At 43.1% G+C, this 13,249-nt stretch overlaps 1 protein-coding gene across 3 annotated transcripts in view; it reads left to right on the top strand.

Annotated features, from left to right (window-relative positions):
- Positions 1-13,249, top strand: part of SYVN1 (synoviolin 1) — an 87,752-nt gene that overhangs the window by 37,752 nt on the left and 36,751 nt on the right. For all 3 annotated transcript variants that reach the window (XM_073554507.1, XM_073554506.1, XM_073554508.1), the window contains exons 5-6: positions 2,005-2,053; positions 7,923-8,026. In XM_073554507.1, coding sequence (XP_073410608.1) covers positions 2,005-2,053; positions 7,923-8,026 — 153 coding nt within the window. The remainder of the gene's footprint in view (positions 1-2,004; positions 2,054-7,922; positions 8,027-13,249) is intronic.

Raw genomic sequence — 13,249 nt, 5'->3', positions numbered from 1 at the left:
GTTATCCAGACCATGTTCAGAACTATGAAGCCTTCCTTTTCTCGCATTTCCAATCATTTGTGGAAAATCTTTCCGCTGGTACGTGTAACTAATCAGACCTCCCAAAGGGTCATTCATCTGTTTTCATTTTGTCCTTCTTACATTTGGGTCGGAGATCTGGGCTCTCCTTCAGTTTTCTCAAGAGACAGGTGTTTACGCTTTCCATCCCTTTTCAAAAGATTATAACGTCTCGTCTGCAGATCAAGACCTTTCCCCCTACCGGCCTCCGGTAACACCTTGGGATCTCAATTTAGTACCAGTGTTCTTCAAGAATCAACATTCAAATCTCTGAGACACCTTTCACTCGTTTCCTTCCTGGTCGCCATTTCTTCTATCAGATGAGTTTCCGATCTCTTGTCGTTCCTCCTTATCTAGGGTGTCACCAGGGCAAAGGTAGTGTTACATCTGATACCATCCTTTCTCCCTAAGGTGTTTTTTCTTACTTCTCCCCAATGAGGATACTGTTTTTTTTGTTTTTTTTTTTAATTCCTTTTGTCCTTTTTGTTCTCTTTTTTTCATTAAGAATGGTCTCTAAACAAACTGGACCTGGTACAGTTCTCTGTAGCTACCTTCCCAGGACAGCACCAATCAGATGTGCAGATTAATTCTTCTTAATCTCAGAATGTACTCGTAAAGGTCTTGGCTGTTTCCAAGTCTATCGAGGCCTGCTGGGTTAGCTGTGCTATTCTGAAACCTACCGAATAATGGACAGAATTCATCCATGTAAGGTCATTGCGCACTCCTCTTGCTCAGTTCGAGACCTCCTGTCACCCACCGCCAGGCGTTGGTCTCCTAGATTTGTTAGACTGCTACATGGTCTTCCTGTTATACCTTTGCCAAGTCCTACAAGGTTCACATGTAGGTTTAGTCATATGTGAATCTCTGTAGAATGGTCCTGCAAGCAGCAGTGACTCAAGCTCTGATTTGACGCTACCACCTTTACCCACCTTTGGGACTGCTCTTGGATGTCCCATGGTTTCCGGTGTCCCCCAATGAAGCGATAGAGAAATGAAGATTTTGGGTACTCACCGTAAAATCTTTCTCGAAGCCTTCATTGGGGGACACAGCACCCGCCCTTATTTATTGTTCGTTGTGGTTATGTTATGATAGTTGTACATCTGTTTCTTCTCCTACTTCTTTCTCACTGATGAGCTTCCTGCCAGCTAGGCGCTAACTCTTTTGGCGTAGTGTCAACCTCCTAGTGGCAGCAGCATACACCCGCGGTTTCCTGTGTCCCCCAATGAAGGCTCCGAGAAAGATTTTAGGGTAGGTACCCAAAATCTTCAATTTATCCCAACTGATGCACCCAGTAAACTAAAGGATACATTGCTGGAATCAGGGTCTCTGCCCCTACATTGTGCTGCTGTCAGATTACATGGCAAAAACCTGCTGCCAGATTCCCTTAAAATGAGATATCTAACTATTGTATATGCTTGATCTTATGTACCAAAATGATTTGTTCAATGTAATGCCCATACGTTATTCCCGTATTGGCAAGTTATCATCACTCCGTTCCAATATGACATTTCAGAGCCCTATTCTTGTGATTATTGGGGGTCCTAACAGTATTCCCAATCCTATGGGTAGGTTATAATTTGATAGATGTTATTTCAGCAGACAGTCTAATATCCAGGGGTCTTGCCAGACGTGGGCTATTAAGAGTTGTCTCTCTAAGCTGAAAAACCTGTAAACATGTTCTGTGGCCACCATTGCTCTTCTGTTGTGGCCGGTGGCTGCCTCGTTAGACCATTCATGTAACTCATTAAGCCTTGTAGCGGCATCCCCTTTATTCGGATGTCCACATGGGTCGGCTATGCAGTTCATTCTCCAGGAAGAAAATCTAATTATTGTGGGTGAATTTTTGTAAATGTCATTGCTGCGGATAAAACCTGCTGCATAATCTGACCTGATGCACAAAAATAACTTTGAGATGTAGTAGAAATTATATTCTTTGTTTCCATGCAGATGGAGCGCAGCCCAAACATTTCCTGGTTATTCCATTTCCGGATTCTCGGTAAGCGCCACATCACCTAATGTAGATTTCAATATGTTACTAGAGGGTTCGTCTCATCTCCTGTCCGCTCTGGTCTGTATAGCAAATGCATTTCCTCATAAAATATCATCCTGGAGCATTTCTTCGTATTACTCTGTGGTGTATGGTTCCTCTGTTATTCCTCCTGGGAATGTTACTGATCTCCTTGCACGGCCGGACACTGTCCCTACAATCTGACGCCGTTCACTCCATCCTGACAACTCTCAGACTGTAGAAATACATTTTGTTTTTATTTTTACTTCATGAAAGTTAGAACTGTAGAGCAAAATGGATGACAAATGGCAGAAAAACTTTTTTTTTTTTTTTTTTTTTTTTTTTCCTTTTTCTTCTAAATACAGGTGTAACAATGGAAATGGGAGTAGGAATGTGGCCCTAGTCTGGAAATTAAGACATGGCTGTTTTGACCTTAAAAGGGTATTCCCATTCGTAAGACTATATCCCAATATGTAGTAGGTGTAATAATATTAGCAAATGCCTTCAATTGTAAATGTAGTATAGTTCTTCTGATTAGCTATGTCGCTAACCCCATGTGCAGGGCACTGCAGTAGCTTAACCCCTTTCCTACATTGGGAGTAATAGTACGCCGATGTCGGACTCCCTCCCTTTGATGTTGGCTCCGGCAGTGAGCCCACATCTTTCCCAGCACGTCAGCTATTTTGAACAGCTGACATGTGCCCAGAACAGCCGCGGGTGGAATAGCAATCCACCTGCGGCTATTAACCCGTTAAATGCCTCTGTCAAACTCTGACAGCGGCAATTTAACATGCGCTTCCGGCAATCGCACCTGGAAATACAGCCAACAGTGACCCCCCCCCCCTCCCCGTTACGGTTGGCATGACAACCAGAGTTCTCCTGCAGACCTCTATGCACGCCCGGTGGTCGGCGCTCATAAGTGAGTAATTCTGCTACATGTTGGCGATCTGATCATCTCCTGTATGTAGCAGAGCCGATCGGGTTATGGCAGCTTCTGCTGAGACTATTGAAGCATGTCAAAAGTAAAAAAAAAAAAAAAAAAAAGTGTTTAAAAATATAAAAAAAAAGTTCAAATCACCCCCCCACCCTTTTGCCCCATTCAAAATAATACAATAAAAGAAAATCACACATATTTGGTATTACTGCGTTCAGAATCGCCCGATCTATCAATAAAAAAAAGATTAACCCAATCGTTAAACGGCGTTGCGAGGAAAAAGTAAAAAGCCAGAATTACGTTTTTTTTTGGTCGCCATGACATTACATTAAAATGCAATAACGGGCAATCAAAAGATCTTATCTGCACCAAAATGGTATCATTAAAAACATCAGCTCAGTGTGAAAAAATTAAGCCCTCACCCAACCCAAGATGACAAAAAATGGAGACTCTATGGGTATCGGAAAATGGCGCAATTTTTAAAAAAGAACCTAAACATGTTTGGTATCTATGAATTCGTAATGACCTGGAGAATCATAATGGCAGGTCAGTTTTATTGTTTAGTAAACATGGTGTAAAAAAAAAAAACGTTGTGGAATTGCACTTTTTTTGCAATTTCACCGCACTTTGAATTTGTTTCCCATTTTCCAGTACACAATATGTTAAAACCAATGGTATCACTCAAAAGTAAAACTCGTCCTGCAAAAAACAAGCCCTCACATGGCCATATTGACAGACAAATTAAAAAAGTTATGGCTGTGGGAAGAAGTGGAGCAAAAAAACGAAAATACCTCCGGTCATGAAGGGGTTAAATGGTTAAATATCCATGGTTATGACCACTAACGATTAGCTAACTGTCACTGTGAGTGGTAATAACCATGGATGCCTACGTTATTGCAATCCCTGCACATGGAGTAAGTGACATGGCAAATCAGAAGAACAATACTACACTTCTAATTGGAGGCATTTGTTTATATTATTATTATTACACCTCCTACATTTTGGGAAAGAATTTTTGAGATAGAAACTCCTTTTTAAACAAACCTGCTATGAGATTAGGAAAAAAAAGGACTGAAGTCAGCTCACCACTGTGTAGACTCCTCGTTAGACAGCTGGCACTCAGCACGGTTCCATTGAAGCAAACCTATGTAACAACAGGAGGGAAGAATCCAGCGAGAAAATAGCAGTCTAAAAAATAACTTTTAATCAATTATTTAAAAACATGGACGGCACAAAGTTGTCAGGCAAAAAAACACATTGTTGTCAGATCAACGCGTTTCGACTTTGCAGTCTTCGTGAAGATCCTATGCTATGAGATTAAAGCTGTGTGATCCCTGTGATCCCTGGGCAACATGTATCAGTCACTGGCCACGGCACATACTTTGAAAAGCTGGCCGGGGGACTTGCGTCTGACTAGTCAAAGACCGGTCCCTAGCGTCGTCTTCACGCCCTTTTAGAATGGTAGGTCTTTCCATATGTGTATGTCATAGGTAGTGGGGTGGGAGAATGCGCCGGTCTTGGACTAGTCACCCGCGACCCATAGTCCCTGGTCGGCTTGTTAAAGTTTCTCTGAAATGTTGCAGTGTATCCATCCAATAACGGAATGTCTGATTTATGCTGCCCATGTAAAGCCTTGCCCACCCTCAACTGCATCCAACACATATCAGAGAGTGTTTTACTTACTCTTCTTTTCCGTTAGTCTCCACCTCGAAGGACTCAAATCCACTGTTTTAATCCATTTCCATGTGAACTCTAGTTGATCTCCATCGCCAATTTGGAACTATCTGTCACCCAATTTCTGGGACGTCTTCCCTCCAACAGTTAAACGTCCTCTAGAGGTGGCGATTGTTCCTCCAATATTGCTTTGTAGAAAGAAGATGCGGCTTTACAAAGTTGTCCGTCTCCAGCCATGTTCTATATTGGCTGGGTCTTTTCCAAATTGTTTCTAGTGAGGCACAATCTGAGTGGGCAGGACTGGGTCAGGCTAAATTTCTGTTTTTATTAAGTTTAAAAATTTTAGGCTATGTGCACAAGTTGCGGATTTTGATGAGTTTCCGCAGCATTTTTAGACTCGCGGAATTGTATCAAATCCGCAGTATAGTGCACAACCAATGATAGTCAATGGGAAATTCAGAATTGGTGTGCACATGCTGCTGAAAAATACGCGTGAGTTTGCAGCGTTTTATTTTCCGCAGCATGTCAATTCTTTTTGCGGCTCTGCAGCGTTTCTGCACTCATTGACTTCCATTGAGTCAGTCAAATCCGCAGCAAAACCGCAGGTATAAAAGGATCTGCTGATGTGCATGCGAAAAAACGCTGCAGAAAGGCAGGAGGAGTGTGTGTGGGTGGAGACTGTGCACGGTGAATATGTGCAGGGCAGTCTGCGGGTGTCTGTGTGTGCGTGGCTGTGTGTGTCTGTGTGTTTGTTTGTGCGGGTCTGTATGTAGGCAGGCATCGTCCGATGGGACTACTAGTCCCATCCGGCTATGTCTGCTACAGTGACAGCATTAGCTGATGATGGGACAGTAGTAGTCTCATCATCCAGCTACTGTGTTCAATATTAAAAAACAAAAAAACACAGACATACAGTACACATACTCGCCATACAGCTAATCCCCGACGCCCTTTATCGCCTGCAAAAAATAAAATAAACCAGCAATATACTCCCTGTTCCGATGTAATCCATTTAATAACGATTGTCCCATGACTGTCTCCCATGTAGAGCTGTCACACCGGGAGATATGACTGCTCTCAGGGGCTCCTCCGGTGTACAGTGACAGGAGGTGATCCTCCGCACTGTATGCCGCCGCCAGAAGTGAGGTCACCTGAGTTCATGCTGTCACTGGCAACGCTGTGTGGGAAAATTCTCACGCAGCAGTGCCGTAAAGGGAGAGCATGAACTCCAGTGAACCCTCAGTGATAACACTGCAGGACCCATTATCTCCTGTCAGTGTGTCACTGGAAGCCCTGTAGAGCTGTCACATCTCCTGATGTGACAGTTCTACATGGGAGATCGTCGTGGGACACTCGCTATTACATGGAAGGAAGAGAGGCTAAGTGCCGGAATTTGCGCATCTTAGAGATGTGCCATTTCTGGGGCAGCTGCGGGCTGGTGTTTGTGGCCTGCGGGGGGCCAATATCCATGGCCCCTTTCTAAACTATGAATATCAGCCTGCAGCTGTCTGCATAGCCTTTTCTGGTTATTAATTATAGGGGGACCCCACGTCGTTTTTTTGTGGGGTTCCCCTATTTTAATAGCCAGTAAAGGCTAAATATACAGCTGCGGGCTGATATTCATAGCCTGGGAAGATACATGGGTGTTACCCGCTTCCCAGGCTATAAATATTGGCCCCCAGTCGCTGGCTTTCCCTCTGTGGACTGGAAAATTGCACGGGAGACCACTTTTTTTTTTTTTTTTTTTTTTTTAATTAAACATATTGCGTTTAAGGCTGGGGTCACACTTGCGAGAAACACGGCCAAGTCTCGCACCTCAGCACCTGGCACTATAGCTAGCTATATAAACAGATTAATAGAATAGATCTATAAATAGATATATCTATTTATACATCTATCTATAGATATATACGGTAAATATCCACTTATTTGTTGTGTGTGCATGGTATGTGATATTATGGTCTTCAATGGAGTATGTAAAAGAAGAGGATGGACAATGAAATTACATCACAATCCTTTTTTTTTTTTTTTTTTTTTTTTTTTTTTTGTTACCTAATATATCTTTATTTAGGTAACAAAAAATGTATACAAATCTGCATGGAAAAAACGCATCAAAAACGGCTGGATTTTTACCTGCGTTTTCTGCCAAGCAAGGAGGAATCCGTGCAGAAAATTCCACCGGCAAATCTGCAATGTGTGCACTTACCCTTAAAGGTTTTTTTTTTGGTAAAGTTGTGTAAGGGTCCCGTTACACGCTTCAATGTCCCAGCGATCCCACCAAAAATCTGACGTGGATGGGATTGCTGGGACATAGCTGATCGCTGGTGAGCTGTCACATAGACAGACCCACCAGCGATCAGGACCAGCCGTGTGGCTCTTAGTTACCCGCTGTTTACCCTAGATACCAGCGTGCAACTAAGAACCGTGCAGCTCTTAGTTACCCGCTGTTTACCCTGGATACCAGCTCCCAGCGTCGCTGATCGTTGGTCTCTCGCTGTCACAGGCAGTGATGTGTGCTGCTTAGCGGGAGACCAACGACAGAATTATGGCCCAGAGCATTAAGCAACGATTAACGATGAACCATCTGATCGTTGCTACGTGTCACACGCAACGATGCTGTTTCGACATCGCTGCAATGTCACCAAACTGGTGACGTTGCAACGATATCGTTCACAATATCGTCGTGTGTAACGGGGCCCTACGATATTGAATACTCATCTGAGGCCAAAACCTGGAAGTCGGGGATATGAAACTGCTTGAGATTAGGATTTCTCCATAGGGCCAATGTAGGGAGACCTCACTCTTCACATTTTGACATAGGAGAGTGGTTGTGGCCAATTGTCCATTTATTCCTATATTTTCATGAGGAGTAACAGAGGAACGGCAGCACTCAAGATCTAAGAAAGGATTCTCTATGGGGAAAGTAATCGCTTCCTAAACCATGTATGAGAGATTGTCTTCATGCAGTAAGTCTTCCCTGTAGATATTTCTGTGCCTCTTTCTTGCGTTCTTTGCATGGCTGAGTGCTTGTTCTCCTGATGTGTGACCTGCCAGATGGCTGTGCAGTACCACTTCCTCTACAGTTTGCATACAGCTGCCTTCACGATGACTGTTTTCTCTCTCCGTCCCAGAGTCGTGCTCATTACATGGATGTTACATCACACATCTGACATTGCATGCTTTGCAGTCTGATTTCCTCCTTCTAGTTCTCCGAAATTAATGTTTCCCACATGTGTGATTTCCTCCTAGCACTGATGCTCCTACTCGGGGTGCTCGATGTTCTCTTTGTATCTCATGCTTATCACAGTTTGGTCTCCAGAGGAGCCTCGGTGCAGCTGGTATTTGGATTTGAGGTTAGTGCCAACCTCTGTAGTTAGTTACACCCATGTAACACTTTCGGATGGAGACATCTTTTATCTGGCGTATACCATATCACAATGAATCTGAATAGTCCCCCTGTGGGACCCCCGCATGATCACAAGAACTGCTGGTGCTTTATCAGTGTTCTGATCTTGGAGGTCTTGGAATGGTAAGTGCTGACAATATAAAAAAAGGAAAACTTTGCCGAGTGCCTCTGCTGTTGTAGGTGACATGAGCCACTGAGGTCGGTGACTGGCTGCAGCGGTGATGTGAGCTGTGACTGGCTGCAGCGGTGATGTGAGCTGTCAACGTGACGTCACCTCTGCGGATAAAACACAAAGACCAGAGCAGTGGTGGGATGTTATGGCTGGAGAAGGGGAGGATAAATGTCGTCCCTTTTTTATTTCACATTACTATAATCACTTGGAGCCCACTTTTCTAAAAGTAGGGAAACCCTTTTTTATTTTTTTTCCTATTCAGACCTAAAGTAAAATAAGGAATGTTAGGCTAGTTTCACACTAGCGTTTTTGAGCGCAGCGACGGCCTGCGCACGGCCGCCGCTAAGCCCCGCCCCCTGCCGCCCCTCCCCCGGTAGCTCCGCCTACCGGCGCATGACGCTGCATGCGTCCTGCGTCCCCTATCTTTATCATTGGGGGTGCAGGCCGTGCGCAGTATGCGTTTGGCGGCGCATGCGTCCTTTTGACGGTGCGCCGACCTGCGCAAAACGCAACCTGCTGCAGTTTGGTTGCGCCGGCGCACTGTCAAAAAGGCGCATGCGCCGCCAAACGCATACTGCGCACGGCCTGCGCCCCCAGTGATAAAGATAGGGGGCGCATGCAGCGTCATGCGTCGGTAGGCGGAGCTACCGGCGGAGGCGCGGCAGGGGGTGGGGCTTAGCGGCGGCCGTGCGCAGGCCGTCGCTGCGCTCAAAAACGCTAGTGTGAAACTAGCCTTACTGATTTTTGTTAGCACTTTCTAGATGTTCTTCTGCTGTTCCCGCTTTTCCAATTTGACTCTTAATTAAACAGATATTAAAATTCAGTCTGGAGCCAAGTGTTTGCGAGGATCTATTACTTTCTATGTAGAATAAGTTTTTTTTCCTTTTTATACCGCTTCTCTTGTATCATAAAACGCCTGCGACCAATAAGTCAAGATTGTCACATTGTGACCCAGCGAAGGTTCAGTTTTGCAAACTGTAATTCTTCCACAAGTCTCCAAATATTAAAGTGGTTTTTATCAGGTCTGACTACTTTTCAGATTAAAGGGGAGCTAATCCTGGAAAATAAATGTTCAAAGTAAACATAATGAAACCGTGCACGCATTGTTTGACAGTCTGCATGGAGCTCGGGCGCTAATTTCCTCTTGAGCTGTGGCATTTTCGTCTGGGAGGAAGAAGTGCATATGTCTTGTACACAAAGAAAGCAGAGCAGAGGACTGATCTTGCAACCAGTTGTCCTAATCTTGCCGTAAACTAATTTATTTATTTTTTTTTTTATACTGTATAACGGCTGTTATTTATTCCAGACCCCATACACAAGCATGTTCAGTTCTGCTAAGTATGCAAGTGTTCGTAATAGGGAGACTGGAATATGCCTCCAGGGGTAACTTGGCAGCAGTTATTTATTTCCTTTTGAGAGCAAAATTGTCACATACCCGCATCTCAGCACGTGACTTGGGGTTGCGCCTGCAAGGGTTAATCTATCTCCTCTCACTCAGGCCAGCATTCAACCTCTGTTCTACCCTGCAGTTGGAGTATAAATCGCACCCCGACACAGGCCACACACCCCGCTCTCACAATGCTGCCACCACTCACCGAATACACGGGCGATGAGTTCTGGAAGTACTACTACTACTATGTGCCAGTCACCATGAGCACACACTCTAAGGCTATGGATTCTTTAGAGCAACAAGCTTCATACTTATTAAAGTTTTAAGCTTTAATATAAAAGGTACAGTGCTTACAATAAAAGGATATAAAAATGGGAATAAAAAGTGACATACAAATATGCAAAAACAGTGATAAAATAAAAGTAAGAAAACTTACAGAAATATCGAACTATGCATCCTGATACTCTGTCCCCGAGGGAGAGGGAAATATGAAATGGAGCACATCAGCCTAGCTGCCCCTCACTGTGAACAGGTTTCTATGTGTACAGGCCTAATTTATAGACTAACTTGGAGATCGGATTTCCAGATCAGCCTCTCATGTTAATATACTAATCCTGGGTTTGTGACTGGACCATGGTTATTTTAACAATGAATACATTATTTTCTTTGACCACTATTTGTGTGACCTTTCTCATAGATAGATGGTGTCAGGCTGCAATTGGTGTCTCCATCAAAGACACTAAGAGGTGTGAAATGTTACCACTGTGTGGTTCTCAGTAAAGTCCCCTGGTGAGACTGGAGACAGGAGACTGCCTTCTCAGGATAAAATGATGTCATGACCTGTATGGAGTGCTGCAGGCTATGACAGATGTTAATTTACTGCTGTACTCCACAAGGGATGATTGGTGGCTTCCCTTGGACAACGTATCACAACAAGATCTCCAATCCTCTAGTGGCAAATCAAATCCCATCTCCTCCCATTGTATCATAAATTTCATTTTTTTTTCTCATCGTGAGGTGGGTTAACAATTGAGTATATTAAAGATATAGTTCCTTTTCCCATTGGATCACTAATGCATTTTTGCTCAAAACTAGACACACGTAGGCGGTTTTTGTTTGGGAGAAGACTATTGGCAAACTGGAGGACCTGGCTTATGCGCGTTATCTCTCTAACTGGGGGTTCATATTTTCGAATAAATTCTGGTCTCTCTAGTAAAATATTAAATGGATAGCACAAATGTTTTAATGTAGTGATCCCCTGTAAGATCCACCATGCAAACATGTTTGGGTTGAGGCCCGATAAAATCGGGTTGCACACGGAGGTCAAAGGGGAAGGTTTAGATTGTAGCTTATATTTAAATCTAGCTTTCCTCCAAAGAATAAGAGAATGGACTGTAAAGGGAGCCGTTAAAACATACCTTTTGGAATTTTCTCTGTGGACCACATCAGGCCAGGTAATGAGAATGGTTTAATGAGATGTGACTCTAAGTGGACCCATCTTGGTTTATTGTTTTGGGAACAGACATTTGTCAATTGTGCTATTTGGGTGGATTTAAAATAAAGAGCAAAATTTGGAATTGATATATCCCCTAGTCTTCTATGGAAAAACATTACTTTTTGTGAAATTCTAGTTTTCTTTCCTTGCCACATAAATCTAGTAATAGCGGAGTGTAATTTGGAAAATGTCCTGACCAGTATTGCTATTGGTAAGGATCAAAAAAGGTATAAAAATCGAGGTAAAGATACCGTTTTTATAGTGTGTAGTCTACCCAGCCTGGATAAATTCAATGAGGACCATCTAGTCAGATAATTTTGGATGCTCTGAATAAGTGGTGCATATTTCCACTTAGAGGGTCACCCTATTTGTTGTTAAATTAACTCAAATAATTTAAGTAATGTTCTTTTTTCGTAAATTTGAATTGGGAGATGATCTTGTCTTGTATGTCTTTTGCGGTGTTCAGAAGAAGAGCTTCAGATTTTTTAATATTGATTTTAACTCCCGAAATGTCTTCAAATTCATGGAGCAATGAGAATAAATTAGGGGGAGTAGTGTGGGGGTTGGTAATAGTCAGAAGGAGTTCATCTGCAAAGAGACTCTTTGCATTGATCGCCCAAATTTGCCAGTCCTGTTATGTGCGGATTTGTCCTAATGGCCTTAGCCAAGGGTTCCATAGCTAATGCAAAAAGGGTCGGGGAGAGCGGGCAGCCCTGCCTAGTGCTACGTTGAATAATTATAGGTGTGTGGCATGTTGTTGAGAGTTTTAAATATGCTGTGGGACGATCATATAATACACTCCCTGACAGAAGTTATGTCGCTTATCCATGTTATGTAAATAAAAGCTTATAACTTGACGTTAAATTCATCCATCGGTTGTATAAATTCTTTTGAAAGCTGAAACCCTCCGAAATGTGGTTTAGGTTAAGAAAATAAATTTGTATCAGTGCAGAAATATTGATCATTTAATGGACACAGAATGGTCAGATTTTGGCAAGATAAAAGTTTTGTCGCCTGGTCATATAATGCATCCAATCCTAGTTTACATCCTCACCTGTGCTCAGTAAATGATCGGTTAATTAGTGGGTGTGTATAAAAAGAAACCCAGCACCCCAGATCTTCACTTGAGCTGCAACTTGAGCTCTGACAACATGCCAAAAATTCACCCAGCGATCAAAGCCTGGATTATCAAGAGGCTGAAGGCCAGATCCATTGCAGAGGTGGATGGCACCTTTAATGTCTCTCAGCGTCAAGTACAAAGAATTAAAAAAAAGATTTGAAGAGACTGGAGATGTGTTTGACAAGCCCAGGTCCGGCAGACCCCGCAATACAACTGCTCAGGAGGAACGTTTGTTGGTTAGAAAATCCAACGAAAGTCCCACAGCCTGCTAAACAGATGGACGCTGGAAAAGTGGCAGAAGGTGGATTTCTCTGATGAATCTTCAGTAGAATTACCCCACAGCTGCCGCAAATACTGCAGGAGACCTACTGGAGCCCATATGGATCCAAAATACACCCAGAAAACAGTTAAATTTGGTGGTGGAAAGATCATGGGGGTGTGCAAAACATTTGCAAGGTGGAAGGCAATATCAATAGCCTAAAATATCAAGAAGTATTAGCTACATCTTATATTCCAAATCATAAAAGGGGTCAAATTCTGCAGCACGATTGTGCTCCATCTCATACATCCATCTCTACAACAATGTTCCTCCAGGCAAAAAAAAGATCAAGGTGCTCAAGGACAGGCCAGCCCAGTCACCAGACATGAACATCATTGAGCATGTTTGGGGTAGGATGAAAGAGGAAGCTTGGAAGACAAAACCAAAGAATCTAGATGAACTCTGGGAGGCATGTAAGGCTGCATTCTTTTCTATTCCTGATGACTTCATTAATAAATTGTGTGAATCATTGTTGAACAGCATGGATGCAGTCCTTCAAGCTCATGGAAGTCACACAAAATATTAAATATGACTCTAATAGCACCACAACCTCATTCACCAATGTTATGCGACATATATTTGCATTTTAAATTAATTATGTGTTTGAATATCGCATTACTTTCTGTGGCCGACACAACTTTTGTCTTGCCAAAATCTGACCATTCTGTGTCCAT

This window comes from Dendrobates tinctorius, unplaced genomic scaffold (assembly GCF_039654945.1).
Source record: "Dendrobates tinctorius isolate UK_male_01 unplaced genomic scaffold, ASM3965494v1 ptg000211l, whole genome shotgun sequence".
Lineage (NCBI taxonomy): Eukaryota > Metazoa > Chordata > Amphibia > Anura > Dendrobatidae > Dendrobates > Dendrobates tinctorius.
This window is presented reverse-complemented; position numbering and strand designations above follow the sequence as displayed.